This window comes from Siphateles boraxobius, unplaced genomic scaffold (assembly GCF_051911475.1).
Source record: "Siphateles boraxobius isolate OS27281-9 unplaced genomic scaffold, OSU_SipBor_1 31, whole genome shotgun sequence".
NCBI lineage: Eukaryota > Metazoa > Chordata > Actinopteri > Cypriniformes > Leuciscidae > Siphateles > Siphateles boraxobius.
The window spans coordinates 187161-206720 of record NW_027508931.1 but is presented as its reverse complement, the minus strand read 5'-3'; the positions used below and the strand labels follow the sequence as shown (position 1 = coordinate 206720).

Sequence of the window (19560 nt, the reverse complement as noted above, 5' to 3'; positions counted from 1 at the left end):
CCAAATATGGTCATTTCCTTTTTATCAGCAACCAATCGTGAAAGTAAAAGGGGGGATTTTACTCTAAATGCACAATTTCATTGGCTGATGCTAAATCTTTAAAGCCCGTTTTCTCAAAATGACTTTTCTCTCATACTCCCAAGTCCGAAATCTCCTCTTCAGTAGCACCTATATACACCATAATATAACCAGGTACACGACTGGAAAGTTTGAAGACATTTACTGAGGGATTTGTAAATATATATTATTTCTTTCTAGCCTGATTACATATATAACATTTTATTCCAAAATACATGGCGAAAATATTTTTTTTTAAGGCTATTGGCAGTATATTCTGATTTACAGGATAACAAAAGTAGATATCCATAAATCCCGCTGTAATTTTTTCCAATCTATGTGAACACAATGAAAAAATAATTTTGAACCTGGCTTTATCCAATACTCAGATTTTGTTTTTAAAATATATGCAAATTAGCGCATATTTAATTAAATAATGCCTCATTTGCATATTTAAAAATTAAATTACAGAAAACTTGTAATACATTTTTTTTCTCATCTTAATGTAGGTAATCAACTGGCAAAGTTTCATTGTGATATCTGCTAGTTAAAAAAATACTCTATTCACCTGTAGTGTCTCATCTTAAAAAAATGTATTTATAATAATCAAAATAACTTTTGTTAATTATTATTAAAAATATGGCTGTATTAATTTCTTAATTTTTAAACGCAAAACTATTGAGCTTTTATTTAGGTAAAAAGCTTCTCCTTTGTTGACAACAGCTGGTTTATAAGCACTTCTCATTACAACAACGGGAAGATGTTGGCATTCCCAAATCCACGTTATAAACAACCCAAACTCAGAGCAGATGCATAGATGAGTTTGTGTGGAGCAGCATTTGATGTGAATTGAGCCACTCTGTGACATTGAAAACACTGGATCATGAGCTGCCCACGTGTAAAAAAGCACAGTGCCGCACTTTACTCTGAAACTTGTAGTGTATATATACTTAATTAAATGGCAGACTTTGATAATCACATTAAGCCATATAGATTTCTGTTTTATTTCGATAAATTGTGCAGCCCTAACTCGCATGACAGTAACTAGATCAGTAAATTACAGTATGAAATCAGTCAACTACTGTGTGAGTGTGTTTCTCTGTGAGCTGGTAGGCTCCAATGATCTCCCACATGACCCTAGATTTCTCAATGGCTTTCCACTGTCTCAGTGACCCGGGAGACTGGGGTTGTTGTTTGGGGACTCACCCAAAAGCCCTTGTTGCAGCTAGAGCGCTTATTTGTGGCATTTTTAAACTGTGGCTAGTAGGCTGTACTTATCGTAAAGATAACAACTGCGTTTGACATCACTGCCGTCACAGGCGTGCATTGTGCTGCCCAAGGCTGAGAAGAGTATAATTGAAAATGTAATACAAAATGTTTAAAGAAGTTAAACATGAGTTAAAAGCTCTTGTTTGCATGCGGATGGTTTTATGCATGTCTATGCGAGTGTGTGTGTGTGTGACCGTGTCCTGCACTGCAGCTGGAATAAATCGTTACTCTGGGTCAGCAAGAAACTACTCTGAGTGCCCTTAACAGCAATTGAGTGGAACAATGTCACAGAACACACCATACAGCAGGGCCTGTCCCATACTAAAGGTGACATTTTCTTCTGCTGCCTCAGAGGTCAACTCCAACCTGAACTATGCCACCTACTTGGGCTATAGTTCCCATCTCTTTTTCCACTATTGAGTTGTACAATTAAATCTGCCATTTATGGTAGGATAGAGAATTTAATAATGATATACTTGGAAAAGGCTTGTCCAGGGAGATTTTGGAGGCTGCTTTGCCTGCGTTTGCTCTGCAAGAGAGGCAAGAGGAGTCTAATGACAGCTGGGAGGGAGTTGCTCTTTGTGGCTCTGGGAATTCACACTGCTGTCTTCCTGAGCTCAGCTTACTACTCTCTCTAGTCTGCTCAATTGTACAGTCCTGCTCCTCCAGCACACTCCATTCGCTTCCTGTTTATTGATAATGAAAGCCGCTGTGTGTCATTGCCTCATGTCATTGGAGGTTGAATGGATTTAGATTAATGTGTTATGTATGCCCTGTACAGATTTGATTTGGTTCAACAGTTCCTTGGGTAGCTGACATGGAATTTTAAGCAGTGTCTACAGTCTTGTGAAGTGTGGCATGCTTGTGTAATTATCTGAAGGAATTTGTTAATTGATTTTCATACATACATGCATATATATATATATATATATATATATATATATATATATATATATGCAAAATCTCCCTGGATATATATTTCTGAAGCATCATTTGACACTGAGGGCTGAGTAATTGCTGCTGAATATTCAGCTTTGCCATCACAGGAATACATTTTTTTTCTGCACGTTGTGTTATTCTAATTATTTTTAATGTTGCTTTAATTAATTCATTATATATTAATTATTTCATTTTAAATGAAAAAATATATCTATCTACCTCAATATGAGGTTTATCAATTGAAGAATATCAATATGATCTCTCTCTCTTTATATGCATAAATCGAGGGACCAGATGTATGTATTGTGTTCAACTGAAAACATAATTAAGCATTATAATCACCTGTAATGCAGAACATGTGAATCTCCACAGTTGGACAGAAATCAGTATATATTTAAAGATACTGTGCTGCTCATTGGATTATATTGCATTGTACCGTTTGAAATGAGGGTTTCTGCAAGCTGTGACCAATTAAAGTTGAACAAAGCCAGCTCATCTGCTCAGCTCTGCTTTGTAGGTCAGTGAAATTGGCGGAAGTAATCATACAGCTCTCTCTCTCCCTCTCTCTCTCCCTCGCATAGACACACTCTCTAACTTCTTTTCGCTCTAGGCACAGCTTTCCATGGCATCTCTGTAAGTTTTGCCATGTGCACGACACATCCTGTTCATCTTAAATGTTCATATGCTCATCCATGATGTCGTTCTGATGCTCCCATTTTATGAAAGTAAATCTGCTGCTATCTTCACTGTACAACACTTGTTAAACATGGGAGCTGAACAAATGCTTAATTCATTTTCAGGCTTTTGAAGGCTCCTGAATGCGCTTCTTGTGGATAATAGGACACATGCTTGGCTTGGCTTACTGTATAGCCAGATCTAAAGCCAAGCATATAGCTTGGTGCAAAATGGCCGGTCATCTCTTGAAAAGTCAGATAGTTATGGGTGTGTACGTGCGACCTGCAGAAGCACACATACTGGCTCGTGTTACAGCGATGGTCCTGCAGGAAGAGGCTGTCAGGGGATGCAGGCAGGAGTGATGGAGTCTGCTGTCTCCCTAATGGGCTGATTGCACTGGCTGTGGAGCCTCTGTTGTGTTCCTTGCACTGACCTTCTGTCTGACCTGCCATGACATCAGTGTGGCATCTCTGCTGTCTGCTCGACTCATTATCTCGCAGTAACATGGCCCAGGATAGATGAAGACCACTAAAACAATTAGACTTTTAGCAGATCTAAAATCAGTCCAAAACCATTGCAAGGATTCCCACCACCATAGTGAGAGAATTGTTTTTATTTATGATACAAAGTCAGATCTCAATTCCGGCAGGAAATGACTGAGGTGCCCTTGAGCAAGGTACCTAACCCCAAATCCCTCCCAGGGCACCACAGCAAAAATATCTGCCATCCATCCATCTATCCATAATAAACTAAGTGCAATGCGGTGTTGTCAAAAATATATATTTTTCGATATGTGTCGATACTGAAATATCTGAAATGCTTCCAATACTCATTTTCTGCATCATAGATGCACGATTCCAGCTGCGCTTTCTCGCTCTCTCATCTCTCTGACAGCGAGTTGACACACAAACCCACCTTCACTCACTTGTTTCATTTCACTCCGGATGAATATTGTTGGTGTTACAGGGCTTGAATTTCAGCATTGGATTACACATAATTTTACTCAATCCCACAGATTTTGTGCCCACACCCAAAGTGCGTGCATATAAATGTAGTTCTTTTTTGCTGAAAATGCATGTGTAACACTATAACGGGTCCGTGCGTCAGGTCGAATGTAAAGTGACAGCAGCCTAATACCTGCTGCAAAATTATGAGATAATATATATAAAAAAATCTATATGGCAGGTTTTCCCCATGATATCGATGTCAAAATTGTGGACAGTAAAAATGCTGAGTGGCTAATAACTTTGGAAAACCCCTAGCCACAGTGAATGTTGAGCAAAAAATTTAGTGTCAAGCTGTGTCTGTGTATAAAACAACATTTTACTGAACATGTCTTGTTATTTTCTCTGTTTCCTAACAGGTCACCTTCACAAAGCGGAAGTTTGGTTTGATGAAGAAAGCTTATGAGCTGAGCGTGTTGTGTGACTGTGAGATTGCCCTGATCATATTCAACAGTTCAAACAAACTCTTTCAGTATGCCAGCACTGACATGGACAAAGTCCTACTTAAGTACACAGAATACAACGAACCCCACGAGAGCAGAACCAACTCTGACATTGTAGAGGTGAGTTTGGCCTACTTCTGATTCCTGTAATGACCAGTCTTTGATGATTGAAGGATTTTTACATGTACTGTAAATGTCATTTTTGATGTACTAAGCCCCAAAAGGTAAATGGACTTTTGGACATTGACTTCAAAACATTAAGTTTAAAATGTTTGAATTTCACTGCATTAGAAAACACAATATAAAACCAAGTGGCTTTTGCAAATAAATTATGCTGGAGCTTTTCTCAGAAATATTTTCACTTCTTGTAGCCATTTTTCCCTTAATTTTTACTTTTAACCAACCAAGATAATATTTTTGTGAATGCATGAAGTAAGTTCCCCTCAATTTGAACTGCCAGTTGTTGTTTTTTACATTTTGTTATATAATGCAAATACTCTATATCAAAGAATGAGATATCATCTCAAACTATGTTGTCGTTTGTTAATGTCTAACACAGCAATCAGTTTTAAGGTGAAGTTTCGAAATTATCTATTCACAAATGTTCAGCATGTGTTGTTCCATAGTACCATGGGGGACAAACTGATGTCTGGACAGCATGTAACAGTTTCCTTCTCATTCGTGCTTAGATAGAGTTCAGGACGTCTGCAGTTACTGATAAGTCCAAACGTTTTTGAGTACCACAACTGACAAAGGGGCATAGATCATTTAACAGCCCCCTTACTGAACTGGGCACATGGCGTCTTTTATTTTGTCCACCATTCATGTTTGCCTCAATTAATGAGTGTGTAAAAAATGTCCCATTTATATAATTCGTAAAACTGTGTGCTCATCATAAAGCCTCCCCAGCTGGCCATATGAGTGCTGTGCAAACCAAAACCATACTACTGTAGTGTTCAGTTCACAGAAAGTGGGATTTGCCAAGCATGCACTGTCCTCATTTTTCAAAAGCAACATTTCAGTTTGATAGGTCGAGACCATAAGTGAGCTAAGAACAAAAATGCATTCGAAACGTCTCTTTGACGTCATTCTAGATTTTTTTGTATCAGTACTCACTTACTAAATAGAAATAAAAAATGTCAGTGTAGCATGCGTAATACAGACAAAAAATGTTTTGAAAGGTTTTATCATAAGTAAATACAAATACAAACTGGCATATTATGCATAAATAATATTTGTAGTCTTTCAAAAATTCTTAGTTGTCTGCATGGTACTTTTGAAAGCAATCTCATTCACTAGATATTTTCTGTTGTAAAGCAAGATTTGAATGGAATTCACAAAATCCTATGAATTGTTATTCAGTTTTAGACATTTAAAAAAAACATATATTTAGATTTTTTTTTTTTTTGAAAAAAATTTCATCATTTACTCACTCTCATGTCGTTCCATACAGTACCTGTATGGCTTTCTTTCTTCTGTGGAACACAAAAGAAGATGCTCTGAAAAATGTCTTTGTTTTTGTCCATATATTGAAAGTCAGTGTGGTTTCATTTTATGGTCAAAAAAGTTTTTTTTTTTGTTGTGTGTGTGTGTGTGTGTGTGTGTGTGTGTTCTGCAGAGGAAAGACATTTATACAGGTTTGGAATGACATAAGGGTGAGTAACAGAATTTATAACAGATTTTTTATTTTTGGGTAAAGTATTCCTTTAAAGTCTTTTACTTAAAAAAAAATGTCCAAAACTGCATAAAAGGAGTCAGCTGGGCCAAGTTATCTTTTATTCATGCTGATGACACTGCTGGTGAATTACCTGCATGGCAGAACTGCAGAAGAATGCACAGAGCCATCCACAAGGCCTGAGCTCTCCATCAGTGGCCCATCTGCTCTCTTTTCTGCAACGAGAGGGCCCTCACCTGCATTAAAAATGAATGGACACACTCTCCTCTTATGTAACAGCCACCCCATGTCAGCTTTACCTCTTTACAGCAGCTTTTAAAGAGGTTGCTGATGCTGTGCCCCCTCTCAATGGCTTTGTGCCTTTCCCTCTGTGAATTTAAAGAACGAGAAATCACTGTGTTCCGTGTTGCAAAACGTCCTCTTGCATGACTAAAGAGCCTCTTTGCTGTTGTAAATTACATTCGACACCTTTTTTTAAGTGAAAAAAGGTTAGTTTTATCCTGCAATTGTCTTGTAGGACATCAACAAACACATGCAGGACATGTATATCTGTACAATCAGGCGTCAGCAGATTTCTTTCTTACGCTTACTGATGTGGAACGCAAGCTGGTGGCAAGCTGCCGCATTTCCCACTTCGGCCCTCCGGCCCGCTGTGTTTGAGCCTGACCGAATGCATGAAGGGTCCCAACAAAGCAGCCTTGTCCCTGCTCAGTGGGCCAGCGTCTACTCGTAGCTGCAGAGATCGCCCACAGCCAGCTCTCTTTCTGAGGCCATGATTCAGCCGTAAAGAAGCAGAGCAGAAATAAGCTATTGAAGCCTCCACTCTCTTTTCCTGCCTGGCCATGTTTTATAGTGGTGGAGAAACCAGGAGCAGATATATGAGCCCTGGACTTCCATCAAAAGTGCTGTTGACTTTGATTTTGGATGAAGGCAGTATGTCTCCATAGAGACGCATGTAAAGATCTGTGCAGGAGTTATACAGTATACCAATATAACCAACGGATATCAGTACTCATCAGTATTGATTTTATCCATAACACAGGCCTGTGTTCTCATATTGTACGGTGTGCAGTTCTGAAAGAGGATACCATATAGTGATATTATTAATCGAATGGCTTGTACAAAGAGGAAGTAACCCAAAGCCATTTTAAGATATGTCAGTCCACTCTTCGGCCATCTTGGCAACACCCCGTAAAATAAAGGCACTCAAGTTCAGCTCCTGTTTTAGCTAAATGGTGGCAAAATGAAATCTCCAAATTTAAACCAAATTTGACCAAAAAAGGCATTGTAAAGTTTGCTGCTTTATTTGAAATCAAGCTACACTGAAAGCTGAAAACTGTATTTTTCTAGTGATGTATGATATATATTTTTTTGTCTTTAGTTATTAAATTAGTTATTTGTAAAAAAAAAAATATTATTATGTATTGGTATTGGCTGATATTAGATATTTTAATTGTGCAATTATTTCCTTTTTAACATATGGATGACTTAATGAATTGATCTTTTAAAAACACTACATTTATCAATAATAGTGTTAAATGTAATCTTTTTAAAAGACAATTTTACAACAAATATTTTTTTCATACTCTACATAATTTTCTGATGCTTAAATTTAATCTTTAGTTTTTAGTGTGTCATTTTTTTTACACAAAATAGTACACAATTTGTTAATATTAGATATTTATTAGTTTTCACCCAACATAGTATTAGCCTGAATTATAATTCCTGAAAATTAAAATTTTTATAAGCTACAAAAATTTGGTTCTAGAGAATCAAGACTGTTTAAAATGAAACAAGGCAAATTGTGGGAGTTTGATCCATTTCCTCCTCGTTGTACTGTTTCTGAAGTAACAGCTATATATTGTCCAGCTATATGGAAACTGTTAGCTTGTCAAAGAATAGGTGAAGAGTTAAACATTTATTTAACATCTCTAAACCTCCCATTTGTGTTTTTTTCTCTTTCTTCTTGACTTCTCTTGGTGAAATGGGTTTCACATGGAAGGCACTTACACCGCACGTATCTTAATAAATAAAGTGTGTTAAAGTGATAAATGCCACACAAACAATCACACATTTTTTTCCTCATTTGTCCTTTTTTCTGTCCTCTAGAACAAATGCATCCTTTGCTGCTTTTTCATTGATTTGCTTAAATTCCTGTTTCATGTAAAAAGTCAAATCAAAAGTCACATTCCTACTTGCCACCACCATCTGTAGCAAACGGCCTGGCCTTGCATAGTCAGGGGAACAGATGTATTGCTTTCCACAGATGGATGTGTGAGTGGGGCACAGTGTGACGACCAGGCTCAGGGCTATGGACTTTGTCTCAAGTCTGGCCCACAGTCAGTACCGGAGCGCTAGACCGAGATCACCATGCCTGAGCAAAGAGTAGCATGCGTATGTGTGTTTTCGGTGTGTGTACGACTGTGCGCCCGCCGCACCGTGGTTCAACTTCAATAACACTCCAGGCGACAGGTGAAGCGTTGCGTGAAATCTCCCTTTGTGGATCCTGTCCACTTCTCTGTCTGATTAAAAGTGGCCGCGATCCCATCTGTGTCTCCCTTTTCAAAGGCTTTGGGTCTGAAGCAAGCCCTTTTATTTACTGAGTAGCAGTGCAGGATTGATGGAGCGTTTCCTCAGAGCATGTCCATTCAGCATCTCACAGGGGTCTTTAAGGACCACTGGTGTTCCACGGTATTGGGTCTCCACTAGCACACTTTGTCCTTGTTCTCACCTTTTGCATTGCTCAGAGAATATGAAAGGAAGTAGAGTTGAAAGGACTTTTCATGTATGATGGACCTCAGTGTAGAAATTGTGTAACAGCCCCACACATTTCACTTGTATAAAGACCGTGGAAGTTCTCTGTCCTTTTGTGAAATAAGTCAGGTTATTGATGATATTTAAGGCATATTCACTGTTTATGGTTTCAGAATATGTCATGCTGTTAGCACATACAATTATTTGGTCTTTAATTATTTAATTTGTTAAACAAAAAGTGTTTTATTTTACTACAGGGGAGTCTACGCTGGAAAATATTTTCCATAGGGCTCATATTTTTATAAAATGTTTATATTAGTTACTGTACATCATAAATGCATGTATTTTTGAACATTTTTTGAACATGTATTCAGTGAACTCCATATTGTTCGTCTAATTATTAGTTCCCTTTCAGTCGATAACGTCGGACGTAGTCGACGCGACTGAAATGGGATCACGCTAGGGAGCCTATCATCTTCGAGTACTATTGAACGAGCCAATGTAATTGGCGTGCGTGATTCGCATCACACACTCCGCCCCCGCGGCGCGGGTATAAATACGGAAGTGGATGCACGCACTAGTTGCCTTTCGCTTCGGAGCCGATCGTTTGATGTCTCTGAGAGTGCTGTTGTCTACAACGAGCGAGTGTGTCGGTGTTCTTCAGGAAGACTCTCCCAGTGCTGGTGTTCTACAGCGCGAGTGCAGCGGTGATCGCGAGCTTTGAGCTCTCAACTGCTGTTTTAACAGCAACAAATTTCTAAATGTTTGTGTGTGTTGATGGCTGGTTAGAGGGCGGAAAAGTGAGTGCTTCACTGTTTCAGTTCTCTGTTCAGTGTTGCCGCGGTCATTTCCCTGTGTGCTCCGGCACTGGTGACGGTCCTATTTTCTGAAAGAGCAACACGGGTGCGTTTGCGTCTTTTTCAAGATGTCATTCCGCCCGTGCGTTTCTGGGTGCGGTCGTTCCCTGTCTCTCTCTGATGGTCACAACTGTTGTGTCACGTGTTTGGCTTACAGCACGCTGAGACAGCTTTTGTGGACAGCTCATGTTTTCACTGTGGGAACATGACTGTCGCAGTGTTGAGGGCGAGACTCGCCTTCGTTCGCGGAGAGCGAGTCCCCATTACCATGCCCCACCCTCGGGTGCTGTGTGGGATGGGTGACCGGAGGATAGTGTTGGATGTCCCGCCCGGTAACCATTCCCTGTGGGCTCCTCACTCCTCCCTTCCACTGCAACCACTGGAGCCTCCTGTGTTGTCTGCTGGTCCATCTGTAATGGGTGGGCCAGCGGTTTCACTCGGGGCTCCCCTGGAGGACAGGACGCCGATTGCAGCATCAGAGGGTGAGCTGACTTCTGGAGATGATGACTCGGCTGCATTGTCTCCCTCCGGGAGTTCAATGTTGCCCGAGCCGGATCCAGAATTATCAGCTATGCTGAAACGGGCCGCCGAGGCTGCCGGGCTCGAGTGGAACCTCCACCGTGTCCCGTTCAGTCTCGGTTGGAATCTGGAGTTTGGTATCTTGGGGCGGGCCGCGCTGGTTCTCAGCTCGCCGCCCCAGTGCCTTTCTTTCCTGAAATGCATGGAGAGCTTATCAGGTGGTGAACAGCATCTTTCTCTGCCAGAAACTGCCTGAATAGCTTTTCCCCCTCATTACCCTTGATGGAGGAACGGTGAAGGGTTGCGAGGTGTCCCTCCATTGGAGCGGTCTGTCGACACAGGTGCACCTGTGTCCGGCGGCCGCTGCCTTTTGGGGGGATCCTCGTCTCCCCCCTAAGGCCTGTGAGTTTCGTCCGTTCCGACGGGCAGAGCTTACAAAGCCTGTGGGCAAGCCCCTTCCTCTTGCGTGCCATGGCGTTGCTGCAGGCTAGGGCACCCATGGCATGCACGAGGGTAATCCAGACCGTGCGCTCATAGGTGAGCACCGCACTGCATCCGACCTCACCCTCCGGGGTACGGGTGTCGTAGCGTGCGTGATCGGTCTGGCGATGTCCACCTTGGTGGTCCAGTAGCGCCTTCGTTGGCTCAGCCTGGTTGGTATGGCGGATGCGGACAAGGTTCGGTTCCTGGTCTCCCCAATTTCCCAGGTTGGGCTGGTCGGCGACGCGGTGGAGAACTGCATCAAACAGTTCTCTGCCGCTCAAGCGCAGACGGAGGTCATCCGGCACATCCTGCCCCGGTGGCCAGCTGCTGCCTCCACCCGCCGCCGGTGGCAGCTCCTCCGCCTGCTCGTCGCCGTGGGCGTTCTCCGGCCGCCGCTCCTGCTGGGCCTCCGCAGCAGCCTCCACCCAGGCCTCAGCAGGGAGCCGGCCGCAGTAGAGACGCCCAGCCCGCTCCAGGCGCTGCCAAGCCAGGTGGCAAGCGACAGCGAAAGCATTCCGGAGCGGGCCGCCCAGGAATGGATGAGATGCTCTTGGAGTGGCACGATCACTCCCTCCCCCCGGGTGAGGGCCGGGTGGAGCCTTTGTTTGTGTGTGTGTCTGTTCCGCCGCTGGCTCCCTAAAAAAAAAAAAAAAAAAAAAGCGGAGCAAGCGGTACCCACACTTCAAAGAGAGAGCAATTTCATCTGTTCCTGGGTCCCAAGAGGGCCAGTCTGGCGGGTGTGACCCTGTATAGCCTTACACCCCTCAGCTCCCCCTTGACCGCCAGCAGGCAGCTTGGTGCGTTCGAGGACCCGGTCATCCGCCTTCTCACGCGCCCCCTGCCGCTTGTGGAGACAGGTAAGTGTTGCACAGCACACTAACACCACTCTCTCTACTTTGCTGCCCCACCTCAGGCTCGGCTACCCCGCTCAAGTCAGTGATAGTCATCACATTAGGTGTTGAGCAGACGTGCTCCTGAAAATTCAGTGATATTCATCACACCGAGTGTTGAGCAGTGCTCCTGACTTGTGCGTGCTTAGCTTATCCTGCTGGCGAAGGATTTGATATAGCCGCTCCTCCAGCCGGTACGAAGGCCAGTTGTAAACTCGTTCTTCGTGCTACTAGGTGGTGGGTCGTGACCATCTTGGCCCAAGATTGGTCTGCAGCTTTGACCTGAAAGACATGTGCTTCAGATCTCTACCTCCCGCACCGCAGGCCATCCTGTGTGTTGCGTCTAAGGGTGGAGTATCAGTACAGTGTCCTTCCCCTCGAGTGCTCCAGAGCCCGTTGGGTCTTCAGGTCAACTGGAAGAGAGTAATCTCGCCCACGGGCTGAGTATCTCTTTTCTAGTTTTGGAGAGGTACTCGGTCCAACATGTCTCTCCAATGAGAATGTGTTCAGCTGGTGTTGAAGTGAGAAAGGGTCCCACTGAAAGAACTTTCAGAGGCTCCTGGGGTATATGGTAGTCGCAGCCTTTGGCTCCCTCCATATGTGACCGCTTCAGCGCTAGCTTCACGATCGAGTCCCGAGGTGACCGTGGCAGAGCAGCTCACCCTGTGTGACTATAGTTCATCCCGGTCTGCTGCCAAACCCTCTTCAACAGAGCGGCCATGTACAAAGGGCGTGTTTTAACGGGGGCCTGGGCGACCCCCGACTACACGGGCATTCGTGCCTCGAGTTGTTAGACATTGCGACCGTTGCGCAAGCTTCCCCTGCATGTCACAAACTCACCCGTCACCTCCTCCTTGGAGTCAGACGCTTCTGAGGGCGCCTTATTCCACTCCTCCCGCTTACTCAATCGTGCCGCCATCGAGCCTCACGACAGTTATAGCCAGGGCAAGTGGAGACTCCATCCCCTGGGTCCGGCTGGGTCATGACCATTCCGGGGCCGCTCAGTTGCCCCCCCGGTTTTATTTTTCCGCCAGTGTTTGGGTAAAGCGAGCGGACTACCCTTGGACAAACACTGGGACTCAGCGGCCCCAGGGGGCCGCAGAAATGCGTTTAACCCCAGTGAGCCTTCTAAAAGTGACTGCGACTCATGGTCGCCTTGCGCCTGCAAGTCAGTGAAATCATCACTCTTCATGTTGAGCAGATTTGCTCCTGAAACTCAGTGAAGTTCATCGCACTCTGGTGTTGAGCAGCAATGCTCCTGTAGCTCAGTGAGTCCATCACAGGTAGCTCAGTGAATTCATCACACGCAGTGCTGAGCAGAAATGCTCCTGGTGCTCAGTGAAGTTCCTCGCACTCAAGTGTTGAGCAGAAATGCTCCTGAAGCTCAGTGAGTTTATCACACTCAGGTGTTGAGCAGTAATGCTCCTGAAGCTCAGTGAACTTGTCACACTCAAGTGCTGAGCAGAAATGCTCCTGTCGCTCAGTGAGGTTCTTCGTACTCAAGTGTTGAGCAGAAATGCTCCTGAAGCTCGGTGAGTTTATCACACTCAGGTGTTGAGCAGGAATGCTCCTGAAGCTCAGTGAACTTGTCACACCCAAGTGCTGAGCAGAAAATGCTCCTGAAGCCCAGTGATCTTCACATGTTGTGTTGAGCAATGCTCCTGTCTTTTGCGCCCGTCACTTGCACCTACGTGCCATGTCAGGAGAGGAACAGGTCTTCATAGTTGCCCCTCATTGGCCCAACTAGACCTGGTTCCCTTCAACAGCCTTCCTGACTTCCCCTGGATTCGGGGACGGGGCACGATGGCACACGCGTTCTTCCCCCGGAGATTCCGGGCGGTCTTACATCCGAACGCGGAGGTTCAGGTGGCTATCACAAGAACATGTGTTAGTTACCATCACTTTCTGCGAGCACCCCCTAGAATTGGGTAGCGTGCTTACGCCTTTAGAAGTGGAACCTAATCGTTGAGTGCGTCTTCTCCCCTGAGGAGATCCTGAAAGCTTTCGATCACTTCAGTGCTCTCTTTCCTGCAAAATGGGTTGCAGTAGGCTGTTTTCCTAAATCACCCTCAAAATGATGTTGCCTCGGTGTTTAAACGACGCTCATCGTGTTGCAGAAGTATGCAGAAGCACGTTCTGATCGTCAGGTTCCTGAGGAGCAAGGTCTTGTAAATCCTTGTGTCCCTCTTTATCCTCTTGGGCCTTGTCCCTGGTGCGACTGCACTGCAGAGACCGCCCCTGAGCCACTGCAGGTAGTGAGTTAAAAATTCTGTTATATCAGTTCTCCTGCTCGCGTGGTCTCTACTAGAGGGTAGGGACTTGCTCGCTTTCGGTCAACGTATTGTGCCTGGAGTCTGGGCCGGCTAACTCTCACAAGCTGAGACCCCGGCTCGGATTGTGCCCAAGGTTCCTACCTCTCCCGTAGTAGGAGCAGGTGGTGAGCCTGCAAGCGCTGCCCTGGAGGAGGCAGATCCAGCCCTGGCTTCTCTGTCCGATTCGCTTGGACGTGTACAGAATGCAAGTCATAGACCTCAGACCAGCTCTTCAAATATCTGTTGGAATTCAGCAGAGAGGGAAGGCTGTTTCCATGCAAAGTTGCACTTAGTGCTTGCCTTCATTTCGGCAAAGATCCGAGATGCAACATGTCCACTTAGGGTTGAGCTCCTCTATGATGAGTGTAAAGTGCTCCGCCTGGGCGTTGACGATATACTTTGCTAAACAGATTCTAGAGTTGGGGGCTGGACGACACCTAGTTGAACCGCTGCTTCCCGTGGGCTCCCTTCTCATGAAGCCAGTTTCACCGTGAGCCCGGTTCAAGTGTCGGCTTGCTGCGCCATTCCCCTCCTATGGACTGGATACGTGCGCCTTTCTACTCCAGTTGAGTTCCCTTAAAGTTGAACCCTGTTGAGTTCCTCCACACCCCTCCGACGTCGGACGTGCGGGACGTCTGGTGTTAGGCCTACCACTCGTAAGCAGTGTGGAACCTGTGTTAGGCTGGGTCCATATGTTGCGGTCCCTTCGGTGACCCCATATGTGTATTCTTCCACGATACGGCTCCCTGCGGTGAGCCCGTGTCTTCCCTCGGCAGAGTCTCTCTGCCGTCACTGTCCGGTGTGTCTCCCCCCGTCTTAGGCTGGAGCCACCCCAGTGACATTCCATATGTTAGACTGCCCGGTTTCCGCCCAGTTCATATGTGTATTCTCCACATTTCCTCCCTCGGGTTGGATGTGGCTTCCGCAGCGTCCCTTCCTTCCAACGTACGGGGAACGCTTTCCCAGTGGTCCTGTAGGAACAGCAGTGACTTCCCTGGCCTAAGCCCTGTCCTTCCCCGCCTTAAGTTTGCGGGGGCATCAGGAGGCTTTGGTTTAGGCACTGGAAGGTGGCAGCGTTAGTGGCGTGTTCAATGGTTGATCCCATTTCAGTCGCGTCGACTACGTCCGACGTTATCGACTGAAAGGGAACGTCCTGGTTGCGTATGCAACCCACCGTTCCCTGAAGGAGGGAACGGAGGACGTAGTCCCCTTGCCACTACCGCTGGACCACCGCTGACCCCGGGTTACTCTCGGCTCCTCAGCGAAAAGCAACTAGTGCGTGCATCCACTTCCGTATTTATACCCGCGCCGCGGGGGCGGAGTGTGTGATGCGAATCACGCACGCCAATTACATTGGCTCGTTCAATAGTACTCGAAGATGATAGGCTCCCTAGCGTGATCCCATTTCAGTCGCGTCGACTACGTCCTCCGTTCCCTCCTTCAGGGAACGGTGGGTTGCATACGCAACCAGGACGTTACTGAAGTAATTATTGTGGGTGGAACTAGGGATGCACCATATGTTAGTACCATATTGTTAAATTAGGATATTAGAGTTCTTTTTTAATTATTGGTATTGTCGATATTTATTTGTGCATGATTATTTCCTTTATTTTTATTAATCTCACAAAAAAATTATAATTAAAACACTACAAAATTAACAATACTGTAAAATATTATCTTTAGCGAATACTTTTTCATGCATATTATATTGTTGCGATGCCTAAATTCACTTGTAACATTTAAAATGAATTAAGTTTTTAGTGTGTTATTTTTTATTTATTAAGACAAGTAGTAGATTAATAATAATATAATTTTGATATTTTCCATTTATCAGTTATCACCAATGACATTAAAATAATAATTGGTCTCTTTCTGGTATCTATGCACTTTCAATGCGATATTTACCATTTTTTAGTGACTTTACATGATCATGACTGAAGTTCATGAGTTGTAAAAACTTTTCTATCACACTGATCTCAGTTGACATGCTCAACAGAAAGTTTATCCTGGCGCAATATTAGTGTATTATTCTACACGTGATATTTCCTTCTTTTGACAAACTGAGGAACAAGCTGAAATACTTCTCTGCGGTAATAGAGCTTAACAAATATCAATACATTCCTTTAATTCCTTTGAATTTGACTCGTTATTGAATTTCCTCTTACTGTACGTCAATTTCAATTAATAAAAAGGTGGACAAAGACTGAATGAGAGAAAATACTTAACAGTTGTCCTGTCTAAAGAAAGTCCTTATAGTTCCTGTTGTGTTTCAAATTGAATTCTGTTTGTGCTCCAAATGAAAAAGCTGCTGCAGGTAATTAAAATAATTAAATCATCCTTTCTCTTGTTCCTCTCTAACTGGAGGTAATGAAATCTCAGTAGCCCTTCGCTGGTATTCTGAATACAGGCTTCTCAGTGTGCACATATGATTCCTTGAAATCAGATATCAACTTCACAGCAGATATGTGGCGTCCATTTGTCCCTTTTTTTTACCCCCTCGCCTCTGTTAGATACTCCCGAGAGCATTACTCAGCCATGCTGATATCAGTCCATTCTCATTAGCCCATATTATCATGGTTTGAACACATTAGTGACTCCAGCTAACAGCCTTTCTGTTGAATGCTGGGAGAAGTTAGGCTGCAGACTTGCATTCACATGGCGTACTGTATGTTTGCTTTGAGATTTACATGTATGAATTTTTTTCCACCACTCTTCACCATGTTGCAAATAACCGAACCGGTGGGTGTGCTTTTGTGAACGGGCGGCTGACCTTTTGCAATACTCTGGTTGTTGTCTGAGTTGTCATTTACCTGGCTCAAATAGTAAGCAAATCAGGGAATGATTCAGGCAAATGTTTTAGGCCTCCATAAGAGGCTTGCATTGTTGTGTGTGGTTTTAAAAAGCAAATGCTTTTTTCTTTCCTGAAGAAATATTCAAAGGCCAACCAGTACAGTAGGCTGTATCACTGTAACATATCAACAAAGAAAGCATATCAAATATAATACAATCATTTTATAAGGGACCGTTCACCCAAAAAACGGAAATTCTCTCATCATTTAAATAATAAATGTTGAAACAATTTTCATATTGAGTGAACTGTCACTTTAATTAATTTACACTTAACATTTTTGAATGTTAAATATTTTGAATTAATTGAGACAAAGTTTTTGAATTAATTTTTGAAAATTGCCATCTTAGTCTCGAGAAATTCTTTTGAGAATTATTTCCTGGAAAAGGCAGGATATGTAAATCTTGACCATTCCCAAATGTCAGCCCTTCTGTCTTTTCTGCATGAGATTCCTGTTTTGTTCCGTGTGAATAACACCATTGTTTTATCACAAGCATGGGACCAAAAGCAGTCTCTCTTGCTTTTCATTTGAACCTTTGAAGCTGCAATCGGCATACAAGCGCCTCCAAAAAGCCATGCAACTGTATTAGCTATGCTAAGCATATTCATGTTCGTATAGAAACACTTGAGCTCGTAACAAGAGCTCGCTCACAGTTTCTATTGGCTCTGGATGTGGATGTAGTAAGGAGCCTGTGTCTGGGGAGGAGAGGAAGGAAATGAGGCTATGCTGTGGCACTGGGGGAGGGAGATATTTTTGATAAGGGACTTTTATTCAACACTCTGGTTGAAGGGGAAGGCTGATGTCATTGGGTCTGGGGATTTTTGGGACATTCAACACAACACACGACTCTGTGTTATATCAGTAATGTTGCCAAAGCTGTTAAATCAATCGTCATTTTATCCGAGCACTTTTGTACGAGTGCTGCAACGCCTCTGTAAGACTTGTGAAGTTTCTTCTGAAAATATGCACACTTTGCAAGATAATTACATTTATTTTTATAGCTGCTGAGCTGAATTTTACTGTTTTGTTGGGAGCTTTGCATTGAATTGTTTGTGCTGTCAATCAAAGCTTGTGCAGTGATTAAGACCCGACTCTGCCTTAATGAATGCAAATTGGCACATCTGCTTCTGTGAGCTAGCTGGCCAGACTGTTCAATTAGCATGATTGATCAATTATCCTCCTCCTGCTGATGTGAGGATGGAAGGAGTGTGGCAGAAAGAAATAAAAGCAACAGTGCGAGAAGGGAGAGATGGAGATGAACACTTCGGTCCAAATCCCTTAAGTCTGCCTATTATAATATGGTCTTTAGATTTGATTAGTCTAAATTGATAGTGATGGAATGATTTAAGTCATGCTTAGACTTTAAGCAACACAGATGTAAAATTGACTTTGACAAGACAAATAGTAATCATGGCATTTTTAAAGAAAACTAGTCTGCGATTTTTGTTATGAACTGTTGGGAAAAGTCCCTTGGATCCACCATTCATTGGCGTTGATGTCCATTGATGTGTAATTTAATTACACTAAATTTGGCCATTTTATACAGTGAATCAGCCCGTTTGTCTAATTTTAGAAATTAGCAGCTATACTGCCATTCAAAGGTTTGAGTTGGCCTAGATTTTTGAAAGATGTGTCCAATGTGTCCAATTTGATTTATCTAATCAAAAATACAGTAAAACCAGTGAAATTGCGAAATATTATTATATTTTAAAATAACATTTTGTTTTTGTTGCATGTCATTTGTCAACATTTAGCCTGCTCTAATGAAGAGAGAACTCAGTTGTCTCTCAGTATGTGTTGTTAATACCATGAAAATGACAAATTCATCCCTCTCTTAGCAGGCTTAGGTGGCAGTCTAATGGAAGAATTATTTATATGGCCCTGTTGATTAAGACTTAGCTGCTAAGCTCATTTTCCAAACATTAGCGGCAGCGTGTCTCAGAGGGGCCTGTCTGGGATGTTTCAGAGACAGATCAGGGCTGGAGTGCTGGTATCTTTAACGGTGACATATCCAGATAATAGAGCCCTGCTACCAGGCACCATATTCAGGCCTGAGTGTCCTTCCAATCACATTTGCCCTGCCTTACTAGGGGGGAAACCAGACTTAACAGAGCTCTTTCTGCTCTCTTGTTGTCAGGATGTTATCGTTTGATACTATTGGTAAGACGACTAAGGGACGAACAGGCATAATTTATCTCGTTTTGACCTAGTCCATGTTTTTAATTTGATTGTCATTGTTTTAACAAGTAAATGAAGTAACTTTGAGAGTTCATGCAGCGATCTCCAGCTGAAAGCAGGGGCATCCGAGTCCTTCTTTGAGATTTTGGCAGGCACTGCACTAAAGGATCACTCACTCGCACAATGACGCCACTCACCTCACGCTCTGGCGAGGCAGACGACCCCTACGGTTCTGGACTATTAACCTAGTCGGCAAGGATTAATCTAAAAAGGGGCTTAATTTGAGCTTGATATGCACAGACGACAACACGCAAGAAAAGATTGCATTTTAATTGGCTAGCGCTTAACTTAGTGGCTTGACTTTGGGCTGGCCAGGGGCCAGATTGACTGTGTGATCTGCTAAAGCCATGTTTGACATTTGAAAAGGCTGAAGGGGGATGCATGGTCAGTTACACTGCTCGGCACATCCTGGGTGGCTCTTTAAACCACACACTCAGTGTCCTCAGTTTTTCCAGAAATACATTGAGTAATTGCATTTTTTATTTATTTAACTTTTTTATAAGCAGCTCCATAGCATTTTATAAAAATAAAATAAAATATTACATTCTCAGGTCTTCCAAAAAGCTGTTTTTTTCAGTGAAATTAAATTGGTACTT

General features: G+C 43.3%; 1 protein-coding gene across 50 annotated transcripts in view; it reads left to right on the top strand.

Annotated features, from left to right (window-relative positions):
• Positions 1-19560, top strand: part of mef2aa (myocyte enhancer factor 2aa) — a 104397-nt gene that overhangs the window by 41494 nt on the left and 43343 nt on the right. For all 50 annotated transcript variants that reach the window (XM_077248733.1, XM_077248741.1, XM_077248746.1 and 47 more), the window contains one exon: positions 4304-4507. In XM_077248733.1, coding sequence (XP_077104848.1) covers positions 4304-4507 — 204 coding nt within the window. The remainder of the gene's footprint in view (positions 1-4303; positions 4508-19560) is intronic.